Consider the following 25,004-nt stretch of genomic DNA (forward strand, 5'->3'; position numbering starts at 1 on the left):
TCCTTGCCTCTTAGTTTGTTCTGTGGGACTTAGATGCTGTGGGGAGGGCTGCAGCTCATTGCTAGAGCACCTGCTTTGGCATGCAGAAGGTCCCAGGATCAGTCCCCGGTAGTCTGGATCCCTGGAGAGCTTCTGCCAGTCAGCGTGGACGATCCTGAGGTAAACGGACCAAGTCCCTGACTGTGAGGTGGCTTCCTCGGAAAGCCCTGTGAGGTGCGTTTCCCTTACTTGAGAACTAGACAAAGCGGTTGACAAATCTTTTTCTGGGCCTAAGGCAAGAAACCCCACCCATCCCTCTGCTCTCGGCCTTCCAGGAGGGGGGAATCGCCAAAGGTCATGGGGACAGGTGGCTAGACAGGGAGGGGAAGGGGGATCTTTTCCTGCCCCTTCAGGGCCTGCAGCCTTGCATGATTCTGAGGGGAACAAGGAGGACCCCTTTATTCAGAGAAAACGTGTCCTGGGTAAATGTGCTCCTTTTTATTTATTTATTTATTTATTGTATTTATAAACCGCCCCATAGCCAGAGCTCTCTGGGTGGTTTACAGTAACTAAAAACATTAAAACAAATATACTAATGTGTAAAAACGGATGTTTTAAAAACAATTTAAAAAACACATGCCAAAATGGCTGGGAGAAGAGGAAAGCCTCGTCACAACACTCATTCCATAATTTGGGGGCCACCAAAAGTTTCTGCCCCAATAAATGTTGGTCTTTCAGGGGCCGCACGAGCCCTGCTGCTGCTCAGCCCCCTCTGGCCAGGGCTTGAAGGGCAGGCCACTCTGGGATCCCCTCCGTTTAGCAATCTGCAGCCCAGGATTGGCCGTGTGTGTGTGTGGGGACCAGGCTGAATTGGCGGGGGAGGTGAATGATAGTCCTGCATCGTCTCCCATGTTCGAGTTCGAATGAAGGGAACGAGGGTGGCTTACAAGTACAACAAGCCAACAAGGCCCTCTGGGCGCAGTCTCGTCAGAGTAGCGAAAACGCACCGGAAGCGGCGAACATGACCAGCAACAGCCTTCTCATCTCTATGGGTATTCCCAGTCCCTTTAGGAACGTCGCTTCCGGCGACGAAATAGCGGGGCTTGCTGGGAGTTGCAGTCTTTCGGTGGGGCACTGTAGTCCTCCCGCCCTCTACGCCCGCTACGGCCTGGCGGTGCAGACAAGGACTCGGCTAGATCATACCAACGGGCTGGGAGTCGCTCTTCTTTTCGCAACTCTATGGTGGACACTGTCCAATGAGGGGAAAAGGTAGCCGGTGCTTTTGTCAACAAGACGACACTTGCGTGTTCCTTTCAGGAGCAGATTCTCGCTGCTCAGTAACCTGCGGGACAGGATTGTGGGGGCGAGGGAGAGCGGGACTAAATTGTTGGGGAGGGGAGGGGAGGGAGGGTGCCCCGCCTCGTAGTCCCGCCTCGTCTGCCAGATGACAGCTCGCAGGAGGGGAATGAGGGTGGCGCGGCCTTGTCGCAGTGGCGCAAACGCCCCGGAAGTGTCGCGCGGGGACGCCCCAGCCTCCTCGCCTTGCGTCTCGCTCTCTGTCCCTCCTCCCTCGTGGCATACTGCGCATGCGCTCCTGCTGCCGGCGGCGGGGAACGGGGATTTCGGATCGGGGTCGCGGTTGAACCCCGGAGCGCTCATGGAGCAAGTCAAAGTACAGATCGCCGTGGCGAACGCCCAGGAGCTGCTGCCGGTAGGGAGGGAGGGCGGAGGAGCTCCCACGTGCAAGCGCAGTCTACCTCCCCCCCCCATGTTGACCCACGCGCACACAGCCGTGGGCGGGAGAGGCTGTCGCTCCTTGCCGGGAGGGCGGGTCGGGGAGAATAACTGAGAACCGCGGACAAACGTTGCGGCGACTTTGAATACACTTTGGGGGGATTAAAAACATGTCAAGATAGCGATATGGCGCCCTCCTGTGGGGACAATTGAGAAGCGCTTCGTGGGGGATAAAAACATGGGAAGATAGCGATATGGCGCCCTCCTGTGGGGACAATTGAGAAGCGCTTCGTGGGGGATAAAAACATGGGAAGATAGCGATATGGCGCCCTCCTGTGGGGACAATTGAGAAGCGCTTCGTGGGGGATAAAAACATGGGAAGATAGCGATATGGCGCCCTCCTGTGGGGACAATTGAGAAGCGCTTCGTGGGGGATAAAAACATGTCAAGATAGCGATATGGCGCCCTCCTGTGGGGACAATTGAGAAGCGCTTCGCGGGGGATAAAACCTTGCGAAGGCAGGGAATGGCCCCCCTTGTCGCAGCCTTGAACAGGAGAACCGCCTGCTTGGCTGAGTGTGGTGTCCGGATGCTTAACGGTTGACGCGCAGCTTGAAGCTTCTTTGGATGCGGACAGGCACTCAAACGGAGATCATGTGCAGGCCGAGCAGACGTCGGCAGGGCAGGGCTGTGGGTGGCAAACGCATCCCTCCAAACGGAGCCTTCCCTTTCAGAGACGGTCTGCCGCAGAATTGCCAAACTCTGGGGGCAAGAACGCAGGCAGAGCCGCTTTTGCAGATCCGGGCCGCTCTCCCTGGCCTTTTTGCCGCTCCCCGGGCTGCGCACTCCCTGGCCCTTCTTCACAACCTCCTTGGCCGCTTGTGCCTGGCCGGGTTGTGTCTGGATGGAGGATACTTGGGGGAGGGTGTGTGGAAAATCAGCTACCGTGAAAGGTCATCTGTACCCCTTTTGCTCCACCCACTCTTGCCTCTGGCCCTGGACACCACTTGCATGTGGCCTCCAGAAGGCAATGGGGACTGACAAAGTCCCCAGGCCTGAAAGAGAAAAGTCCTCTATGTCGTGGGACCAGATTTTCCGCTCTGTTTGCCTCAGGGGCATTCCCAGTTGTGTGCGGTCAATGCAGCCCACCCTCTCTTTGCCCAACCATGCCGCACATCAGTCCAGACCACCTCAAGATATCCCTGGTATGAGACTGTATGTTGTGTGTTTGGGCTCAGGGGCGGGGCGGGGGGGGGAAGCCAACACTAAAATGCACTTCCCTGCGGTCTTACGATTAGAAGGGGTTGAACGGTTAGAGCTCTAATGCTATAGCTCAGGTGCAGAGCTTCTGTGTGCGTGCAGAAGGTCTCTTGTTTGATCTCTGGACCCTCCAGGTGGACTGCAGAGTCTCCCTGGCTAAAACCCTGGACAGCTGCTGCCGGTTAGTGCAGGCACTGCTGACCTAGATGGTTGGAAGTGCAACCCAATGTTTCCAGATCTTCCCGCCCTCTCATGTGAGCTCCCATCGTCCCTGGCTATTTGCTGATGCTTGGTGGGGCTGATGGGAGTTGTAGTGCAGCCGCATCTGGAGGGCCAAAGGTTCCCTACATCTGGTGTAGGAGGTAGCTTATCGAGGCCCCCCTTCAAGGACTTTCCAACCAATGCGAGAGCTGTACAGTCGATAACCTTTAAATTTCTCGGTTGCCTTTCAGACTACGGAGACCTCTGCCTGCAAGACGGAGGGTGACCCAGGTGCGATGCCAAGTGTCTGAACAACAGCTCAACCCACCTCTGTAATGTCCCGGTAGAGCTTACGTCCTGTATATCGTTGTATTTATTTTTTATTTCTTGCATTTATATCCCAGTTTTCCTCCAAGGGGCTCACGGTTCTTCTCCCTCCCCATTTTATCCTCACAACAACCCTGTGAGGTAGGTTAGGCTGAGAGTTAGTGACTGGCCCCCAGTCACCCAAAGAGCTTCATGGCTGGGTGGGGATATGAACCCAGGTCCCCTAGGTCCTCATAAGCCAACTGGATAGTTTGGGGCTAGCCAGCCCCTCTCTTTCTCCTTCAGGCTAAACTACCTGACAGGGTTGTTGTGAAGACAAAACAGGTAGGGAAGAAAGTGTTTTAGCCACCTTGAGAGGGGAAAAAAAAAGGTTAGCATATTTAGTACTCAGTCTGGGGTCCAGGAAATCTCTTTCCCCCCCCCTGCCAAAGTGCTTTTGGAATAAACTCACTTTGTACAATTCTACCGATGGCCAGTATTGTTGAGGGTTTCCATTTATGGAATGGCTGGTGCATTTTCAAGGGGGGTGTTTGCACATACACACGCTGCAGGTCACACACAGGACCAGCTGCTGCACGGGACGTTGGGCTTTTCTCCTTGGTTAAAAAAAGCAGCCCAGCGCTTATTTACGGTGACACAGAGTGAAAATGGTAGACCCTTAAGTGGGGACGGGTTGGGGGGGACACACGGTCAACCCACAGCTCATTCATTGTAAGTCTGTGTTGGATCGTGGTAAGGGCATACAACCCCCCCCTTTTTTTAAAAAATCATCTTCCTTTGTTGAGTTCTCAAGCAGCTTTGCAAACAAATGTCACTAACCTTCCTTTAAAAGAAACAAACCAACCCCGCCTTACCTGTCCAAATGTATTTCTCTTAGCAATGTGAAACTCAACCACTTTTCCTTTTAAAGCAGGGGTTTGGAGGGGCAGGGATTGAGCCAGTTTTAAAAACGCTTTTCCGGCTAATCAGCTGGAGGTGATCCTTCCTTGCCCCGGGCAACTAGGCCGCATGGCTGTTTACCATACGGGTTATAAAACCTTGGTTGCCTCTTTAAACCGTTGCCAACCCCTTGGGGTAGAGTCCTACTTATAATGCCCTACAGGTAGAAAATGGGTCATAACTAATGGCAGGAAGCGCCCACAATCGCCTCCTGAAATTCAAACGTACTGGGAGGAAAACTCCCCCCCCCCATATGCAAGTCGGAGATTGCAAACTGCGTCTCTCTTGAATACGCAAAAGATGTTTGCTTGGGAACTTTTTTAAAACAGAAGGGTCACCTAGGACGATTCGCTACACAAAACCACCAGCAGCAGCGACAAACATGACAAAGAGACTTTGCACCTGGAGAGATTTTATCTCGCGCTATGGGTGGGAAAACACACACACACACACACACGTGAGAGAACACAACAGTGAATGGGAAGAGAGGAAGGATGGCAAAGGTCGTTCCGCTATGTCTGGACACTCATGGGTTCACCCATACCCCTTGTTTCATGCAAGGCTCCAGCGAGCCTCTGGCCCTAAAATATCGGGGTGGTGGGGCATATATGTCAGGGAGGTTTCTCTCTTTTACAGGGGTGGGGAGGATAAATTGAACTAGCCGGGCTCCCAGTTCCAGGTTCTAAAATCCTGGGTAAGACATTGTATATGTACTTCAGGAGAAGTTGAGGATGTTGTCCATTATTATTGAGATGCCCATTGTATAATGCTCTTAGGCTCAAACTTTTTTCTCCACTCCGTCACCTGCTGTCAAACAGACCACTGCTGGAGCAAACTTGCGTTCTTCTTGCGGGTACTGATATTGTTGTAACCACTTAAAGGTAGCAAAGTTTGCCCTGGCCGCAGGGAAATTGAGAGCTAGATATTTAAAGCAAGTGCCGTCCACCTCCCAGGTGTCCTTAAAGTAGTATTCTTAACTTTAAATCCTCCCCGGGGGTCTTAAGATACTCAAATGGGGTGTTATTGTCTTTTTATTATGTTGTAATGAGTTTATGAATCTTAGCCTTTCTTATCTTAGGATGCTGTACTTTTATCGCTGGTAATTTTAATGTGCTTTTTAAAACTTTCTTCTTTTTGTATTGTATTGTGCTGGCCTTTGGCTAAAAACAATAAAGATCATCATTCATTTATGTTAGATGCAATCCAGCATAGTGCACCATCAACTCACTGATGCCAGATGTGGAGGGGTTGGCCACTAGCTTCAGATGGCGTTAAAAGGGGGGGGGGCACACAGAGGAAAGTTGGGCCCTTCTTCTGGCTGCCTCTCACTTCCAACCGCACCCTGAGGAGACAGGTGAGCCTGTAGAATCTACTCCCAGATAGCACAGGTGAGCCTGTAGAATCTACTCATAGAGAGCACCTGCAGCAGGAGTTTGGAGCCAAGGCCTCAACTATGACCTCCTGGGAGGCTTTTCCCAGCAGCCAGGGTGGCCTAGTTGGGAAGAGCTGTGGGTAGCAGAGCCAAAGGTTGCAAGTTCAAATCCCATGGTGAGATCTTTTCTTTTCTAGTGGCCGCCCAGGCCCTTTGGAGCCTCAAATATTAGTTCCGAAGAGTTCCTCCCAACGGCTGGTGTAGCACGGCAGGATGAGAACTTGGCTTGGGAAGCCAGAGTTTGAGAGTTCAAATCCCCGCTTGTGCTCCTGGGTCTGAAGGGCCAGCCAAAGATCACCCCCGTGAGTGGCTCAGGGGTTACGTGCCCCGCCACCTGTGTAGCCCTGGGCAAGCTGCACAGTCCCCAGGAGCCCAGTTGCCCCCCAGCTGGCAGTTGTTGCGGACAAGGACGGGGGTGGCCTGTGCAGCCGTGGCAAGCTGAGCAGGTCCTGGCCAGCTGGGGAGGACAGCCTAAGTAACCTGGGAGCAATAGTCAAGCTCCCAGGTGAAAAAATCTTGGGACTTAGTCTCTTGGGACAAGAACACAGGCCGCCCCGGCCGCAAAACTCTACTTTTCCCCCCCCTCTTTGCTGCCCAAGGCTTCCCCCACCCATCCTTCGAACGACAGGGAGGGGCACTTCGCCTTGGCAGGGAGGGGTGATCTTTGGCTGGCCCTTCAGACCCAGGAGCACAAGCGGGGATTTGAACTCTCAAACTCTGGCTTCCCAAGCCAAGCTCTCATCCTGCTGTGCTACACCAGCCATTGGGAGGATCTCTTCGGAACTAATATTTGAGGCTCCAAAGGGCCTGGGCGGCCACTAGAAAAGAAAAAATCTCACCGTGGGATTTGAACTCACAGACTCTGGCTTCCCAGACCAGCTCTCTACCCTGCTGTGCTATGCCAGCTGTTGGGAAAAGGTCTTCGGAACTAATATATGAGGCTCCAGAGGTAATTTCAGCAGGTGTAGCTTCCATGATAAGTCGCACTTGCTGAAAATTCTCTTACACGTGACTCTTAAAGGTGCAGCAGACTTGTTTGGGCAAGCTGTCCATCTGAAATGCTCCTGACATTTCGGATTTGGCTCCCACATCACCCAGCCTTGTCCCTAAAGTGGAACTGATGCATTAAGACACCTCCATTTCCTCTGTTTTTTTATTTCCAAGCTTTGTACAAAAGGGTGCGTATGTGCACTTTGCCACAACTTTCACTGCCGCTGTTTCCTTCGCTCGCTCACTCTCCCCCCACTCCCCCTCCATGCACGCTGAAAAAACACAACCTCGTTGTGGTTCTGCATGCCCCTTGCACGGAGTTTCTTTTTGCGCAGTGATTTACCAAGTGCTTAGGAGCACTCTCTCCAACGCTAAAATGCCGTGCCGAAAGAATCTTGCTGTAGTCGTCACGCCTCCAAAGTCTGCAGCCTTGCAACCGACAGTCTCCGCCAGCGCTATTGCGATTGCTGAAATCTGCGGGAGGGATCCTAACCTCTGAGGCGATGCCTTGGGTGGGGCCCAGGCAACGGGGACGAGATGAAAGAGAGAGAGTAAAAACACCAGGCCGCTGGGGTTGCCTAGAGAGTTGTTCTTCAACCTTGGGTCCCCAGACACTGTGGGACTACAACTCCCATCGTCCCTGACTGCTGGCTGAGGAGAACACGAGTTGCCGTCCGACAGCATCTGCAGACCCAAGGTTGAGGGACGCTGGCCCTCGGGTAACGGAGACGACAAGGTTGCCTTGGCCCTGGGTGAACAAGAGGCCTCGGCGATGGGGACAAGATGAAAGAGAGACACCTGGCTGCTAGTGTTGCCTTGGGAACTGGGCCTCAGTGAACAAGCCTCTGATGTTGCCTAGGGGCTGAGGTTAAAAAGGCGGGCTCCTTTCGAGGCATGATGACAGACGACAGGCTGGCCTACCTTCCCGCTGCTGTGGCTGTTGCGGAGGAGGTTGCTGGGCTGTTATCGTGGCTGGCTGTTGCGGGAAGGCCGGGCAGCCCGGTCCGTAGGCAGCGGGCTAGGCGGCTGTGGAAGGAAGCGGTACAGAGTGACGGGCAAGTCCCTCGCGTTGGCCGAGTGGCGGGGCCTTAGCCAAAGAGTGAGCACCAGGCCTCCAGTGTCACCTAGCCCGGAGAACGCCACGCAAACATCATGCTGTAGGCCAGGGATGGGGAATCTGCAACCGGGGGGGTGGGGTGAGACACTGGATTTTGTTCACAGTGAAAGGCGAATCTACCAAGTTGGCACTTTCTGAAGCATGATGAGAAAACAAACAGAGACACCCTTCGACATTCACATTCATCTGATTGTTGCGGTTCTCTAACCGACCCGTGTTTGCAGAAATGCGTACATTAGGAAAAAATATGCATAAGACTGAATATATTGGCGAAAATAACATACAAAGACGCATCACCTTAGGGAAGGTTGTTTGCAAAAACGTGCACGTTACGTAAAACTGCATACAAAAATGTGTTTATTGGGAGAAATTTGCACAAAAATTCTGACGAATTTCCGTGAGGACTACAATCATCATCATCGTCGTTGCTGCAGAATTGTGGAGAACCGAAGACTGGAAAAATGAGGAACGGAGAGAACCGAAATGCACAGTGCCTTCTGTCCCAGCAATGGACCAATCTGTGAGTTTTGGTTTTTCCAGTCTGCTACATTTCCACATCTGTTGATGATTTTTTTAAAAGTCCTCATGAACATTTGCCAGCATTTTAGCATACCTTTCTCTTAACATTCACATTTTTGTATGCAGTTTTACGTAATCTTCACGTTTTTACAAGCAGTTCTTCCCGACTGTGATGCATTTTTGTGTGTGCTATTTTCACCAATATGCATTTTTACTGTACACTTTCCCCTCATAGACACATTTGTTGTTGGAGACCTGCATCGTAAAATCCAGAGAAGTGCGGATTTTGAAGGATGGCTGCGTTTCAGGACTCGTATTGTTTCAGAGTGTGTGAATTTGATACATTTGGCTTTAAATGCAAACTGAAACGATGGCAACAACATGTCAGATGACTATCGACACATATGATATTGAAAAGCATGAGCCGCTGGGCTATTTCTACTGGATTGCTGCACTGAAATCCCGCCGTTTCCTCCGAGGAGCTTGTGGCGACCTACACCTGACCTACTCCCTCTCCCCATGTAGTCCTGACAGCAACCCCGTGAGGTAGTTTTGCCTGAGAGACATTGACTAGCCCTCAAGGCCAGGGGACGGGGACGGGGGGTGAATCCGAGCCTCCCAGGCGGGGGCGCCCCATTTGGACTTATGTCCAATTTTATCCTCGCAACGACCCTAAGAGGTAGGTTAGGCTGAGAGACTATGACTGCCCCACAAGGTCACCCAGGGAACTTCACAGCTTCTTGAGGACCTTTTTCTGTAGACATGTCTAAGTTTTTAATCAGCCAGTCACTTTAATGATTTTGTCTTTATAATGTTTTGTATTTTATTGTATAGATCATTGTACAGCGCCACGTTACACTGTATGAGCTGGTAGCATGTAAACACTTTCACAACAAACAGACAAGCCAAAGTGAAGTGGCTCCCACCTGGCTCCTCTGGGAGGATTTGCTGCGGTGGAGGCCTGTGAGTGGCATCCGTCTCCCGGGATCTGCAAGGAAAAGAGACCAGCAGTGACGCTTGCAAGAGAGGGTGGGAAGATCTGGAAACATTGGGTTGCACTTCCAACCATCTAGGTCAGCAGTGCCTGCACTAACCGGCAGCAGCTGTCCAGGGTTTTAGGCAGGGAGACTCTGCAGTCCACCCGGAGGGTCCAGAGATCAAACAAGAGACCTTCCGCACGCACGCAGAAGCTCTGCACCTGAGCTATAGCATTAGAGCTCTAACCGTTCGACCCCTTCTAATCCTAAGACCGCAGGGAAGTGCATTTTAGTGTTGGCTTCCCCCCCCCGCCCCGCCCCTGAGCCCAAACACACAACATACAGTCTCATACCAGGGATATCTTGAGGTGGTCTGGACTGATGTGCGGCACGGTTGGGCACAGAGAGGGTGGGCTGCATTGACCGCACACAACTGGGAATCCCCCAGAGGCAAACAGAGCGGAAAATCTGGTCCCACGACATAGAGGACTTTTCTCTTTCAGGCCTGGGGACTTTGTCAGTCCCCATTGCCTTCTGGAGGCCACATGCAAGTGGTGTCCAGGGCCAGAGGCAAGAGTGGGCGGAGCAAAAGGGGTACAGATGACCTTTCACGGTAGCTGATTTTCCACACACCCTCCCCCAAGTATCCTCCATCCAGACACAACCCGGCCAGGCACAAGCGGCCAAGGAGGTTGTGAAGAAGGGCCAGGGAGTGCGCAGCCCGGGGAGCGGCAAAAAGGCCAGGGAGAGCGGCCCGGATCTGCAAAAGCGGCTCTGCCTGCGTTCTTGCCCCCAGAGTTTGGCAATTCTGCGGCAGACCGTCTCTGAAAGGGAAGGCTCCGTTTGGAGGGATGCGTTTGCCACCCACAGCCCTGCCCTGCCGACGTCTGCTCGGCCTGCACATGATCTCCGTTTGAGTGCCTGTCCGCATCCAAAGAAGCTTCAAGCTGCGCGTCAACCGTTAAGCATCCGGACACCACACTCAGCCAAGCAGGCGGTTCTCCTGTTCAAGGCTGCGACAAGGGGGGCCATTCCCTGCCTTCGCAAAGTCTTTATCCCCTCAAAGGGTTTTAAAAATTGTCCCCACAGGAGGGCGCCATATCGCTATCTTCCCATGTTTTTATCCCCCACGAAGCGCTTCTCAATTGTCCCCACAGGAGGGCGCCATATCGCTATCTTGACATGTTTTTAATCCCCCCCAAAGTGTATTGAAAGTCGCCGCAACGTTTGTCCGCGGTTCTGTTATTCTCCCCGACCCGTCCTCCCGGCAAGGAGCGACAGCCCCTCCCGCCCACGGCTGTGTGCGCGTGGGTCAACATGGGGGGGAGGAGGTAGACTGCGCTTGCACGTGGGAGCTCCTCCGCCCTCCCTCACCCACCTGCAGCAGCTCCTGGGCGTTGGCCACGGCGACCTGGACTTTGCCTTGCTCCATGAGCGCTGCGGGGTCCCAACGCGACCCCGACCCGAAATCCCCGTTGCCCGCCGCCATCCCCGCAAGAGCGCATGCTCCGTCCGCCACGAAGGAGGAGGAACAGAGAGCGAGAGGCAAGGCGAGGAGGCTGGGGCGTCCCCGCGCGACACTTCCGAGACGCTTGCGCCACTCCGACAAGGCCGCGCCCGGGCGACCTTGCTGGGTTCTTGTCAGCCACCCTCATTCCCCTCCTGCGAGCTGTCATCTGGCAGACGACGCAGGATTTACAATGCGGGGCACCCTCCCTCCCCTCCCCTCCGCAACAATTCAGTCCCGCTCCCCCTCGCCCCCCAATCCTCTCTCGCAGGTTGCTAAGCAACGGGACTCTGCTCCTAAGAGGAACACGCAAGCGTGGTCTTGTTGACAAAAGCACCGGCTCCCTTTTCCTCTCCCTGTCCGCTGATTGGACGGTGTTCACCATAGAGCTGCGAAAAGAGGAGCGACTACCCCTCCCCCGCGGAACCAAAGAACCGTTGGTCGATCTAGCTGAGTTCTTGTCTGCACCAACATGCCGCAGGGGCGCATGCGCCATGACGAAAGAGGGCGGGAGGACTACAGGGCCAGCCGGACGAAGACTTTAACTCCCAGCAAGCCCCGTTTCATCGTCACCGAAAGCGACGCTCCTAAAGCGACTGGGAATACCCGTAGAGATAAGATAAGAAGGCTGTTGCTGGTCATGCTCGCCGCTTCCGGTGCGTTTCTGATGTTATGCGACTACATTGCCAAAGCGGGAAAGGGCCCGCTCCGGTGTGGATTTTAAGCGCCTGCAATGACAGCGGGGAAGGCTGCCCTCCTGTGGGGATTTTAAGCAACTACATTAATTGTGGGTTTTATTGTTTTATATTGTATTTTACTGTGTCAATGTACGTCGCCTAGAGTGGCCGTTAATTCGGCCAGATAGGCGACTCATAAATAAAATTTTATTTATGTATTATTATTACATTGCCAAAGCGGGAAAGGGCCCGCTCCGCTGTGGATTTTAAGCGCCTACAATGACAGCAGGGCAAGGCTGCCCTCCGGTGGGGATTTTATGCAACTACAATGTGCAAATGAGTGTATACATGCAAAGGGTGCCATTGCTCAGTGGCATTTGCTTTCTGTGTAGTAGGTTGCTGGTTCGATCCCCGGCAACATCTCCAGGTAGGAGTGGGGAGAGACCCCTGCCTGAAACCTTGGGGAGCGCTGCTGCCAGTCAGTGCAGGCAACACTGAGCTAGGTGGACGAAGGGGTCTGGCTCAGGAGAAAGGAGTTTCCTAAGTTCCACAGTCCACTTGGATCCTGAAACTCCTTTTCCACCAGCAACTCGCTTCTCTTTAGCATACCTTTGACTTCAATGTGGGCCAAGGGTCCGACCACCTCCCTAGATGATCTCCTGCTTTTAATGTATTTAAAGAATTTATTGTTGGTCTTTCATGTTTTTAGCAACGAGCTCAAGTTCTTATGTTAGCATCCTTCTCTGTCTTCTTGCAGTTATTTTGCCAGCGTTTGCATTCCTTTTTATTCTTCTAACTTGGACAAGACTTCCATTTTTTAAAAGAAGCCTTCTTGTCTCCAAGAGCATCTTTGATTCTGCTACTTAACCCTGCTGGCATCCCCTTGCCCTGGTGGCACCCTTCCTGATCTGCAGCGAACACGCCAGTTGAGCTTCTGATATTGTTACGTTCAAACAGCTGCCAGGCGCTTTGCAGTGAATACACCTTCTGGATTTTGGCCTTTCAATTTCCCTTTTTATCAATCCCCTCGTTTCCCTTTTTCCATCCACATACGAGAACAGGCTGTGATCAGTGTCCTATTTGGGTAACAACAAAGAACTCCCAAACAGGCAGGCGTGTCCTCTTTGTACATAAGGCCTCATTGCCAAAATCTCGTGTCAGAGGGAAGCTTTGAAGGTTTCGCAGTTGGGTCATTTGATCAGCTCCGTGAATGTTTTAAAAGCAAACACCGCATTTTTATTTTTATTTTTGGCAGTCAAGATAAGCAGCCCAGGAAACTCTGCTCAGTATTTCTCAGCTTCCATCTGCAACTATTTTTTTTAAGAGTGCATGTGTGGAAAGAAAACCCCCAAGACCCAGAGGTGGAATCCTCAGGATGGTCCCCTTGCAGACTCTGCCTCTACAGAACAGCACCATGAAGGCAGTGAATTATTATCCACTCCATCAACACGGAGGCTTCCACCTGCTTGTCTCGTGTCCTGGTGAGATGGCAAATACCCCCAGTTTGCACCTCTCCCCTCTTGGCTTCATCTCACGCCACACTTGGGACCCACAGTTACTCTCTGTGGGTTTCCCCCCTCTGCTACACTAAGTGTAATCCTAGGCTGGCTTCCCACACATCACTTCACATTAAACAGAGTAAATAAAAAGTATCATAATCTATGGGGTGACCGCACTTGGAATGCCATGTGCACTTTGGCTGCCTCACCTTGAAACGGGATATTGTAGAGCTGGAAGAAGTCGAGACGAATGCAACGAAAATGATGGAGGAGACGGAGCGACTCCCCTATGAGGACAGGTTGCAGCATCTGGGGCTTTTTAGTCTAGATCAAAGGTGCAGAGGCAGGGGGCACGATGAAACGGGTCCTCTAGGACTCAGTTGGGTCATCCAATGAAGCTGGATTGGTCGGGGATTTCAAGACAGCCAACAAGGGGGACCTCTCCCCGTGGTGCATAGCTGAAGAGATGTGGAGTGAAGAAATTCATGGAGGAGGAGAAGGCTATCAATGGCTATTAGCCACAGCTATGCTCTCCCTCCACTGTAGGAGGCACAAGAGGGGACTGTTGTTGGAGGGCTCAGGTCCAGCTTGCAGGCTTCCTAAAGGAATCTGCTTTGCCCCTGTGGGAGCAGGATGCTAGCCTCAACAGGCTTTTGGCCTCACCCAGGACAGCTCTCCTTACATCCTTATGGATGGCTTTTAAAAAGGTATTAGACAAATTCACGGACGATTGGGCTATCCGCGGCTGCTGTCTGTGCATTCCAGTATCAGGGCAGTCGATTAGATAGACAGACAGACAGACAGACAGATAGGGAGTCAAATCAGAGCCAACGTCTTCATGGTGATTCGTAGAGAAAGGGCTCGATCCCTGCTCCTCCTCCCAGCTGCAAGAGAGGAGTCTTTAGATCGAGAGCTACAAAGCACAATTCATTTGTGTCTTTCTGTGTCTGTGTATCTTCCATTATGATTGATACATAAGCGTTTCCTCTGCAAAGCGGGTTGTGCAAACTGACCGGCGGCATTTAAAATATTGTGGCAAAATAAATAAAAGAGACAGTTCTGCACATGTGTTTAAAGTTGTTATAAAATTTATAAAAATTGTTACAAAATCAGGGCACCGTTGCTCTATTACAGAAACCTCCAGGGGAGTCCCTGTTCGGATTTTAATGGGTCGACTGATTAAGACGGCTTTTGCCTACCTCGGCTGCAACTCCCATCAGTCCCTGCATCTGGAGGGCCCCAGGTTGGCGAAGTGTGGGTTAGGGGCACAATCCTATACTGACTGCAGGGCTTGAGGATTTTACAGAGCCCAGTTGCCGCAAATGCCCATCCGTGAGAGCTTCGGGCCAAAGAGCAACAACACAGTATATGTTTGCAGGCCCAGAGCTGATGGTCTCCCCGTGAGTAAGCAATCGCTGATGCATCTTCACGGCCAGCAGCTGTGGTCAGGTGTGGTTGAGGAGGCCAGAGTATATAAGGCCTCCGTTTTGCACTTTCTACGGAGACGGAGGGTTTGCCCTGTGTCGTGCCTGGGGAGATCGGCCTTGTTTCTGGATTATGTTTTGACCTGCGTGGCTTCCCTGTGGTTTGTTTGGACTGTGCTATGCTGGAACTCCTGTCTCTGCTGGGAAGTGCTTCTATGGAAAGCTGATCTCCAGGCTGGATTACCGGAACGCACTCTATGTGAGGCTGCCCTTGAGGTTGGCCTGGAAGCCGCAGCTGGGGCAAACTGCAGAGGTGCGACTGCTCACTGAGGGAGGACATTGCCAACGTGTCACCCTGCTGCTGAAAAAATGACTCTAGCTGCTGGGCCAAGTTCAAGGTTTCGGTTTTGGTGCACAAAGCCCTACATTACTGTTAAGCAAGCAGGCAGGCAGGCAGGTGGGGGCTGGGGGTCCTTGAGTAAAATTGAAGAACGCAGGCTTGCAGCAAAAAGATAGGCCTTTATTGGCCGACAATCATATGCTTGGTCAGTCTCCCTCTTAGTGAGTGGAGAACTGCAACATGGCACTGGTTGCCTGGGGTTTTTATACATTTCAGGACAAAGACTTTAGCATCTACCAATCAGGAGTTAACACATCAGTATGACATAGGCATTACTGTATTGCACAGGTATTTGCATAGGCATTGCATAGATACTGTACTTCTCTGCATCATGTTCTAGTGAATTTGGCAATGTTCAGTACTTCACATGAAAGTACATTTTCACAATGAGCTAAGCACTCCAGCTAATGAGCTAAGCATTTTACCTACTGCAATTCTTTCTACATCTTAGAGATACCGAGCACGGTGTTCGTTCGTTCATTCGTTCGTTCGTTCGTTCGTTCGTTCGTTCGTTCGTTCGTTCGTTCGTTCGTTCGTTCGTTCGTTCGTTCGTTCGTTCGTTCGTTCATTCATTCATTCATTCAACTACACTTATATTCTGCCTTTTTGCCATGGCAGCCAAGGCAGTTTACAATTTTAAGATCCTAAAACAAGTAAGTAGAATAGAATCTAGAGCGACAGAGACTTCTCAGGCCAACTGACGGTCTCTTCAGCAGCTGATGGCACGAGCTGCCTGGGCTCGGCTCCGTTGTTGTTCTGTTATCTTATCTATTAGAGCAGAACCTGTGCCGAACAAACCAGCACAGAGGGAAGAAGACAGCTCTAAAAAGAAAAGGATTTTGGCTAGCTACTGAACTTATTAAACTATTAGAAACCTTTATAGCTTCATGAAAGAATGTTTTTGCTTATTGTTTGCATATCATAATTTCTCCATCAGTTCCCTGCTTCGAAGCTAGCTATAACGCTAGCTTCACACATTCTATTTTATTCATCCTGGCCCATTCAGTCTGTAAAGTCTTCACCTTAGCACATTCCTCTACTATCCATGTTTTCGTGTTGCTATCATCAATTCTTTGTACAGCCATTTGTTGTACTGCTGCACCCTGGTAGGTTCTTACTATCTCCACTTTTCTGGGTTTCCCCTTGCCATATAATTATCTGTACCTTCTTATATAACCTTACAATCCTTATATAGAGACTACAAATCAATAAAAGTAACAAAAGTACAGCTGCTAACACAAAAGTATAGGGTGATAAGCTAAATTCAAAACGTTCGTCACAGTAGGATTCCACCCAGAAAATATATCCCACCGGTGATAGGTAGCAACATCTTCCAGGTCTTTGGTGACTCTAACAAGTCCAGCCTGGTCATGTTAGATCTTTATAACCAAACCCTTATCATTGTGTGATAAAGCCTCAGGTTGTATACGGACTCTTTTTACTGGCCCACAAAGCTTGTGTTATGGAACTAATGTTGATTCCTAAGGGGAAAAGTAAAAATTTCATACTCTTGGGAAAGAAAGAACGGTCTGGGTGTGAGGCTGACACACACACACACAAACCTCCAGGCTACTTTCTAATGCTTTTAAACAATGAGGTTTTTCTCTGTTGCGCTTGAGGGAAGCCTATCAAGGAAGAGGATAACATTTATTTCAGTTTCTCTTAGATATTTTAGTTGCCCACAGAATGGCCTCGCTTCTGTCCTTCACAGTACTGCAGGAATGCACAACGAGCCAGACCACAGGCGGTGTGGGGTGGAACGTAGCCCAGAACGCTCCAGGGCCCATGAACCAAAATGGGGCCAGCCCGAGCACTCGTAACAACTCCCCTTGTTGAAAAACATCTGAATATACTTATGCAGATGTCTTTTCACTCCTTACGCACATCTGCTTTGTCTTGGACTCTTACGCTTTCTTCCTTCGGATGTAACTGTGCCATTTGGGACAGGATCCATCTTACCAGGGCCATTAAGATGATGACCAGAATCACTAAAATCACCACGATGGGGTGTAAAAGGGATAAACCTCTTCTTGCCCCTTCACTCAAGCCCAGCAGTCCATCCCACCGCTGTGTGTGTACCTATCTGTTTAATCTTGGCTGTTAAACAGCAGCACCTCTGAGCCAGGCTGGATCTCAGAGGAACAACGAAGAGGAGGCTTCCTTGCATGATGTGCTCTGCGGTGGTGGCAGCGTGCGAGGCCTGTGGTGACGGTTGCCCACACACCCTGGAATGAAGACTTTCACAGAAGAAAGTTGGAATAAACGGCCCTAACTTATTAAGAGAACAGAAGGAACTGCGGCAGAGAACTAAACACCTGCAGGCTGAATTTCAGCAGGAGCAAGGAAATGCCTGAAACCCTGGAAAGCTGTTGCTGCCAGTCAGTGTAGACAATACTGATCTAGATGGAACAGTGAATCTGATTCAGTTTTAAGGCAGTTATGTGTTCCTAAAGTGTCAATTTTTAAGTTCTGAAACTAAACGTCGCCCATAGAGCTTCATGGCCATGCGGGGATTTGAACCCGGGCCTCTCAGGTCCCAGTAACAGCACTCTAACCACTACACCCCACTGTATCTATGAGCTGTAGACAAGCATTAAGCGGTCTTTAAAGGTGTGGGGAACAATTGAACGACAACTCCCATCATCCCTGGCCGCTGGCCCTGTTTGCTGGGGCCGATGGGAGTCGTAGTTCCGCCAAAAGTCCCGCCTCCCCACCCCTGGCTTCCGCCACTCAAACCCCGGCAATTACCCGCATGCGCAGCTCAGGAAGGTGGGGCAAGAGAATCGGCCGACTGACGTCACGCTCCGCCGGAAGCGCATATTTGGCGCTCCTTGGCGCATGCGCTGTGTGCTGCCTCGTTGAACTGCATGCATACGCAGAGGACGCTTGGAGTGGAAGCGGCATGGAGCGGCTTTTCCTCGCCTCGCTGCTCCTGACAGCCGCCGGGAGGGTCCGGGCCTCGGACGCCGGTGAGCCCCCGCTGTAGAGGCCTTTCCAGGCGGACACGCCAGTCGCACGTGAGGCTCATTCAAGGTTTTTCCCTGGCCGTGCTCACGGGCGGTGCCGATTGGTCGAGCGCTGCTCTCGGAAAGCGGCGATTGGTCGTTGGCTCCATGCGGCCGTGTCACTCCTCCCTCCTTACCACGCTCTGATTGGCTTCACGTGTCGGCCAGCCCCCCCCCCCATGTGGAGGGGCGTGACCTCTCCTGGTTTCCGTGCGGACGGGGTCTACCTGTCAGGCAGGGAGGGGAAACCCCCCAACAATCAATACTAATAATTGTTAGGTTTTTGTTTGTGTGTTAATTATATGCCCTTGCTTTCCTTCAAGGAGCTCAGGGTGACTCGTTCATGGTTCTGCCTCACCCTTTTCACCTTCACAACAACCCTGTGAGCTAGGGAAAGGCTGAGAGATTAACTGGCCCAAGGTCACCCCGCTGAGCTTCATGGCCGAGTGAGGATTTGAACCTGGGCTTTCCCAGACCTAGAAACCTGAGTCCATCCATTTATTAAAGAGAATTGGTGTTTTTGTTTGTTTGTTTTAAAATAAAAATTGAGAGCCAGTGTGGTATAATGGCTAGAGTGTCCGACTATGACGTGGGAGACTATGATTCAAATCCCTCCATTTAGCCATGAAGCTTACAGGGCACCCTTGGGTCAGTCACTGCCGCTCAGCCTGTCCCACCTCACAGGATTGTTGTGAGCATTAATTGATGGAGAGAGAACTGTACCCACCACTTTGAGCTCCTGGTAGGACAGGTGGGGTATAAATGTAAGAAATAATAGTAATAGCAGGCTGCATACATGATTTTTGCCCTTTTCATCAGTCCACACCCACACCAACCCTCCGTTTATTCAGTAACAATGGGTGGGTGCCTCCTATTGTTCCTCTAGACCTTTATTCCTTGTGGTCTCCTGACATTCTTTTCTTGCCAAAAAAAACACTTTGCCTTGGAACATAATCTGCAGTTTTCAGCATGAATGATTTTCATGTTATTTTTAACTGGGCTGAATTTCAAGAGCAGAAAAGAATGAAACTCAACCAGAGCTGAGTTCTAGAAGGTGTTTCCAGCCCGCAAATACTGCAGAGTAAATACACTTGCTTTTGAGCGTCTACAGAGCCTTCCTGTCTCTTTTTTTAAAAAATAATTTTAGTTAATTTTTAATATAAACACTCATACCATATATCATTCACATCCAATTTACCAGTGAGCTCAAAATCTACCAGTGCCGTCCCTATTGAGTAAGATGACATGAATTCAAAAATGAAATACAAAAAAACAAGGCAAAGTTCAGGCAATATCTAAATATGATAGTGAGGCTGAGAGGGATGCACACATTGGATATTAACTCATGAATGCTTTGTTGACAGAACAGAGGAAAAGGTCTCTTAAAACGAGACTGTTTAATCTACCAGATCCATTTAAACGCTGGCGGAGACGCTTGCCCGTGTCTTTTCTTGCGTGGATAGTTCACAAAGTCTTCCTGGCGCTTTTTGACAGCTGCTTTGATGCTGGTTGCTGACTATACCGTTTTGTCTCCCCTGTTCTAGAATCTTTCCTGTGCACCATCGGGAGCTTCCAGTGCGAGAGTGACGGTGCGCAGGTGCCTCTGTGCCTGAGGTGTGACGGGAAGGCAGACTGTAGTGACGAGAGTGATGAGAACGGCTGCCAAGCTGGGACAGTCTCGTGCGGACGCCACGGGCGGCAGTGTGGCAGCGGAGGCCCTTGCCTGCCCTTGGAACGGATCTGCGATGGCCGCAGCAATTGCCCGGACGGTTCCGACGAGTCGCTGGATGCCTGCGGGCCCCAGTTGGCCTGGACTTTGCCAGCCTGCCGAAAGGAGGAGTTCCGATGTGCGCCGGGAACCGAGTGTTTCCCGCTGACATGGGTGTGCGATGGCCATTCCGATTGTCTGGACAAGCGGGATGAACTGGGCTGTGGATTGGAGTCTCCGGTGATCCCACAAACCACCCAAACAGGTGCAGTGGACAGCCATCTGCTTTTGAGGGCAAACAGATGTTCTGATTTCCCTCAGAGTAGCGAGCCTCCTTTTTCTTGCAACTTTCTTCTTTAGACAATTCAAGCTAAATAGCTTGGCTCCTTCCCAAGGGGCCGTTGAACAGGCGGCTGTGTCCAACTCCCGTCGTAGGATGTCCTATAAACTAAAAGCAAACCCCTTCTCCGTTTGCTGTTCCTTGAGGGCGGGGGCACAGTGGCACCACCCACAGACCAGGTGGGCTTGTGACAACCCCAAGTTTGCAGAAGGAGGGGGGGAAGTCTTTTGGATGGAGGTTCAGTGAGCACTCAGCAGGCACAGAATACTGCCTGTTCAATGGAGTATCCTGGAATTGGGTGTGGCTGGCTGGCACCCTGACCAGGATCGCTCCACAGTAGATAACGTTCTTGCCGGTCCCATTTAACCTTGCTTGAAAGCTGGGGAACTGGTAGCTGTAAAACGCTTGCGTTGGTTGCAATTATGCTGTTATAGCGCCTTGATGGCTCCTTTTTATTGCCAGCGGAGTTTTTAGCTTGCCTGGGAGCAGTTTCCCTTCCTCTCCACTCTCCCCCCCCCTTCTCCAGTTCTCCCAAAAGCGGGCAAGAGGTCTTGTTTTTAATCTCACCCCATTGACTCCCTCAACAGCTTGATGTTCAGAAATCTAGCAGGCAGAACTCATCAGGTTGCTTTTTCTCTCTCTAAACCAGAGATGGAATACTTCTTTTTACCCTGAGGGCCGCATTCCTTCCAGGCAACCTTTGGAGGGGGGGCATGCTGGTGGTGGGTGGAGCCAGAAGCAAAAGTAGGAGGAGCAAGAAATGTAAATGTTCCCTGTGCACAGGAGACTAGCTCTAGCCCCCATCGAAGCAATCAGAAAACGTTATCTGAGTTCAGGGACGTACGTGTAAGCCCAGCAGAAACACTCAGGGACAGCGCAAAGTGGGGGCAGCGTGGGAGTGTGGCTGGGAGAAGGGATGTACCTTGGGGAGAGTGCCGGGGGTCAGATAAGAGAAGTCTGGAGGGCCATATTTGGCCCCCCAAGGCTTGAGGTTCCTCTGAACCAAATGGAGCATCTTTTTCTCGTGTTGGGTTTTTAATGGCACAGGAGTGGGCATTTTTACCAACACGGCGGTACGATTCCCAAGCTACCAGAAAGAGAAGGAGTGGCGCGTGCCTGCAACGCAAAGACGTCAAAACAGCCTTGGGCTTTGCACAGCAACTCTCTCCAAAACGTTTCTGGGGTTGGACGGCATTTTGGGACTGATTTAGGAGCCCAGAAGGATTGTTCGGCCTGTTCGCATTGGGTTATTGGCGTAAATGGTTTGTTCAGACTTATTTGGTGGGGCTTTGGGGATTCTGTCTCATGGCTCTGCAACTGGCTAATGAGATGCATCCTAAGGCATTCCTGTTTTCCTACTCCTCTACCAATTAACTGAAGAAATTTGGGTTCAGTATCTTTTTTTTTACCATTCCCCTCCTTACATGTCCCTATTTAGCTTCTAAGCCTGCAGGCAGGATTCTTTTGTTTTAATTAAAACACACACACTTAACATCTTTATTTTATTTATTTAGGTTTTTTATACCCTGTGTTTCAATGCAACAAGCCTTCAGAAAGTGGATTACAATATAGCTAAGCTAGTATAAATGCAATGAAAAGACAATGGGTTGTATCTCACTGAAGCTTTCTGAGAGTAGATTGCAACCATGGCTAAGATAGTATAAATTTATTTTATTTATTTACAAAATTATTTATGTTTTGCCGTCTTGCAAAACGTCAGGGCGATGTTCAGCAGCATAAAAATAGTTAAAATGACTGGCTGCTGGAAAAACAATTGAAACAGGTGCATAGGCCTGTTGACATAAAAGTCTTCAAGAAACTCCTAAAAGTCAAAAGCAAGGATGCAGTGCAAGAGAATGTGTTGTATTTTAACTAATCAGTGGATTTGGTTAACTTGAGTCCGTTGGTTTCAAATATTATTATTATTATTACATTTAAGGCCACCCTGGGCTCCTACTGGAAGAGCAGGATATAAATCTAATAAATAAATTTATATCCCACCTTTCCTCCAACAAGCTAATTTTAATAACTAACTAAATTTAAAACCCATCCTGCAACTTGAGACCTGATTTTACTTTTTAAAAAAATTAACGCATTTTAACCCCCTCCCTTCTGGTCTGCCTTTCTAAGATGGTGAGGCTGTCCCTGGAAACGTGATGCCTGAGGATTTGATGCTCCTTGCCGTTGTCGGTGAGTAGGGATGGCAAAATCTGCAGGACTCGGTCAGGCTGAACTGTGGACAGTTTTATTGAACCCTAAGCCCTAACCTTAAGCAGTGTATCAGGTGCTGTGTAGGAAGGGTGGCTATCCTCCAGCGAGCAAGCCAAATCTGTCCCACCAGGCCATACACCTGCCACCCCCACCTGCCTCGCAGGGGTGGACGTTTGATCCTGCTGGGTTCGGTGTGCAAGGCAACTCTCTGGGAGCTCCTTAGGAACATAGAAAGGTGCTTTATAACAAGTCAGACCAGACCACTGCTCCCATCTAGCTTATTATTGCCCGCCCAGACTGGCAGTGGCTCTCCAGGGTTTAGGCAGGGACTCTCCGCCATACCTGCAGAGGCCATTGGGGGTTGAACTGGGGGCTTTCTGCATGCAAAGCAGGGGCTCTTACCTCTGAGTTGCAGCCTTCCCCTTGCCGAGAGGAGTGTCGCTTCATCCTTGCTACGGCTCTGCACTCTTCCCCCCCCCAAAAGAAAAATTCCGTGGGGGGGGGTTGGTGGACCACTGGGGATTACTTGGCGACCTTTCGGCTAGCATTTCGTCCCTCGCGCACTAGAGACAGCCAGAAGGTTCACATTTCTCTCTCTCTCCCCATAGCACTCCTGGCCATAGTGGTAGCTGCCGTTTGCATCTTGGTGTGGAGGAATGCTAAAATGAATCATCTTACAAGCAACGGCCGCTGTGAAGGCTCAGAGCAGCTGGTGTTAAAGCAGCAGCCGTGAGATTCCCCTCCCTTCAAGGTATGCCTGAGGTGCAGATTTGAGCTATTCTCCCACCTGCCTCTTACCTGCAGGCTTGGGGCTGGGCCCTTCTCAAACCGGCCTCTCCCTTCTTTATCTACCTCTGTTGTCTTTCACCAAGGAGTTTTCGTGTGCGTTTATTTTATATCTCTCTAAATATATTGCATGAAGAACTATTTTCTTTTGTCCGCCCTGAATCTTTCAACGTTCAGCTTCGTTGCACATCCATAATTTCTAGTGTTATGCGAGAGGGAGAAAAACTTTTCGCTATCCACTTTCTCTGTGCCATGCACAATTTTATACGCTTCTATCATGTTGCCTCTTCCTCGCTTTTTTCTCTAAATTAAACAAAGCCTGAAATGCTTTGACCTTTCCTCAAGGGGATCTGCAATTTGCGCGTGGCATATCTCGCAACATAATTGCAATCTTCATTGTGGTTTTTCCTCTGAGACTTGAGCTATACTGAGAGATGGAACTCTGTACATGCTCTCCCGTACAATTGTGCATACATAGTTTTTTTGGCTTGTCTGGTTCAATTGTTCTTGACTTTTATATATATACATCTCCTAAACATCTGCGTAAAGAGGGGAAAAATAGTATGAGAAAAGTGTTGACCAAAACATAAAATAAAAATGCTGTTGGAATTTGTTTGGGTTGCAGGCACACCGGGGATCACTACAGGATTTGAGGCGAGGGAAGCTTCCCCTGCTGTCAGAAGAGCGGAAATAATTTGCCTTTCATGCTCCTGAACTCCACTAGTGTTTGGTTTTTTCAATCTCCAGAGCTGCCCTGTCGTCTTACGAATGGTTTCTCTTTCAACACATCCCCCCCACAAAGAAGGTCCTGTCTACAGCCAAGGTTTTTATCCCACCAGCTCCGTGAGAGTCCCTCTTGCTGTTCCCTGCAACCCCGGCCTTTCACGCCATACTTCGGCAAGTGACTTCAGTCAAGAACTTGAGATGCACATCAAAGACAAAAGGATTGCGTCTTCTTCGTGTGGCTGGAGGGCGGGGACGATGACTCCCCATTGCTGGCCACGAGGGGACTATGTAGAAGCGACGACAGGGTCCTTCAAGATGGTGGGATGTTTTGGAGGCTGCTGCCACAGTGTGCCTTGAGGCTCCCTCCCCTCCCTTGGTGAACACCGCTTGTGTCTTGCGTCCCTTTTTCATTTCAGTTCTTGGTTCACAACATTTCATGTGTGATGCCCCAAACCACAGCATGCATTTAAAGCAGTATTGTACTACGTTAAAACAGTCCTCGCTTTCCCCCAAAGAATCCTGGGAACCGTAGTTTGTCAAGGGTGCTGAGAGTTAAGAGGAAATCCCTCCCATTCTCCTCACAGAGATACAATTTGTAGAGTGGTTCAAATGTTAGTCTCTTTTCTGTGGGGATTGTAGCTCTATGAGTGGAAACAGGGTCTCCTAACAACTGTCACCACCCTTCACAAACTACTCTTCCCAGGATCCTTTGGGGGAAGCCGGGACCGTTCAAAGTGGTATGATAATACTTTGAACATATAGTACAGATGGGCCCAAAGTCTCCTTCAGGATGAATGATTCCCGTAATTCATGTGTGGTGGGTTTTTTTTCATTTTCTCATTAGCAACATTGACAACTCTGTCCTTTTTTAGATGGCAAATAAATGTTGCATCTCATCGTCTCGGTATCCCACATATTTATTTCTGTACTCTGGCCCTCTTGATCTCCTATATTTACAGCAGTTGCGGGGACCCTGTGTCTTGGCCGCTACAGCTAAGAAACAGAGGCAAGGCTCAAAACGGTAATGGAAAATGTAGATAGCATGAATAAAATAGCAAATTATCCAATGTATTTTGGTGGAAATCTTCATTGAGTGCATATCTGAATTAATGATTTGTTGTTCTTTGTCAGAGTTACCTGTTGGGCAATTTACCATTTTTATTAAAAGCTTCCCTGTGTTTCCCAGCGTAAACTTCAGGCGTTGTCATGAGGCAATCCTATACTACGCCACTTTTGGGTCCAGCTTT

At 50.3% G+C, this 25,004-nt stretch overlaps 1 protein-coding gene across 1 annotated transcript; it reads left to right on the forward strand.

Moving 5' to 3' along the window:
• Window positions 1–17,802: 17,802 nt before the first annotated feature.
• On the forward strand, window positions 17,803–24,828 carry CD320 (CD320 molecule). Its single transcript, XM_061601971.1, has 5 exons — window positions 17,803–17,950; window positions 19,531–19,959; window positions 22,165–22,224; window positions 22,854–22,996; window positions 23,779–24,828. Exons 1-4 carry the CDS (start codon window positions 17,884–17,886, stop codon window positions 22,976–22,978), a joined length of 681 nt encoding a protein of 226 aa, XP_061457955.1. The 5' UTR covers window positions 17,803–17,883; the 3' UTR covers window positions 22,979–22,996; window positions 23,779–24,828.
• Window positions 24,829–25,004: the final 176 nt, after the last annotated feature.

Source organism: Rhineura floridana, chromosome 18 (genome assembly GCF_030035675.1).
Source record: "Rhineura floridana isolate rRhiFlo1 chromosome 18, rRhiFlo1.hap2, whole genome shotgun sequence".
Classification (NCBI taxonomy): domain Eukaryota; kingdom Metazoa; phylum Chordata; class Lepidosauria; order Squamata; family Rhineuridae; genus Rhineura; species Rhineura floridana.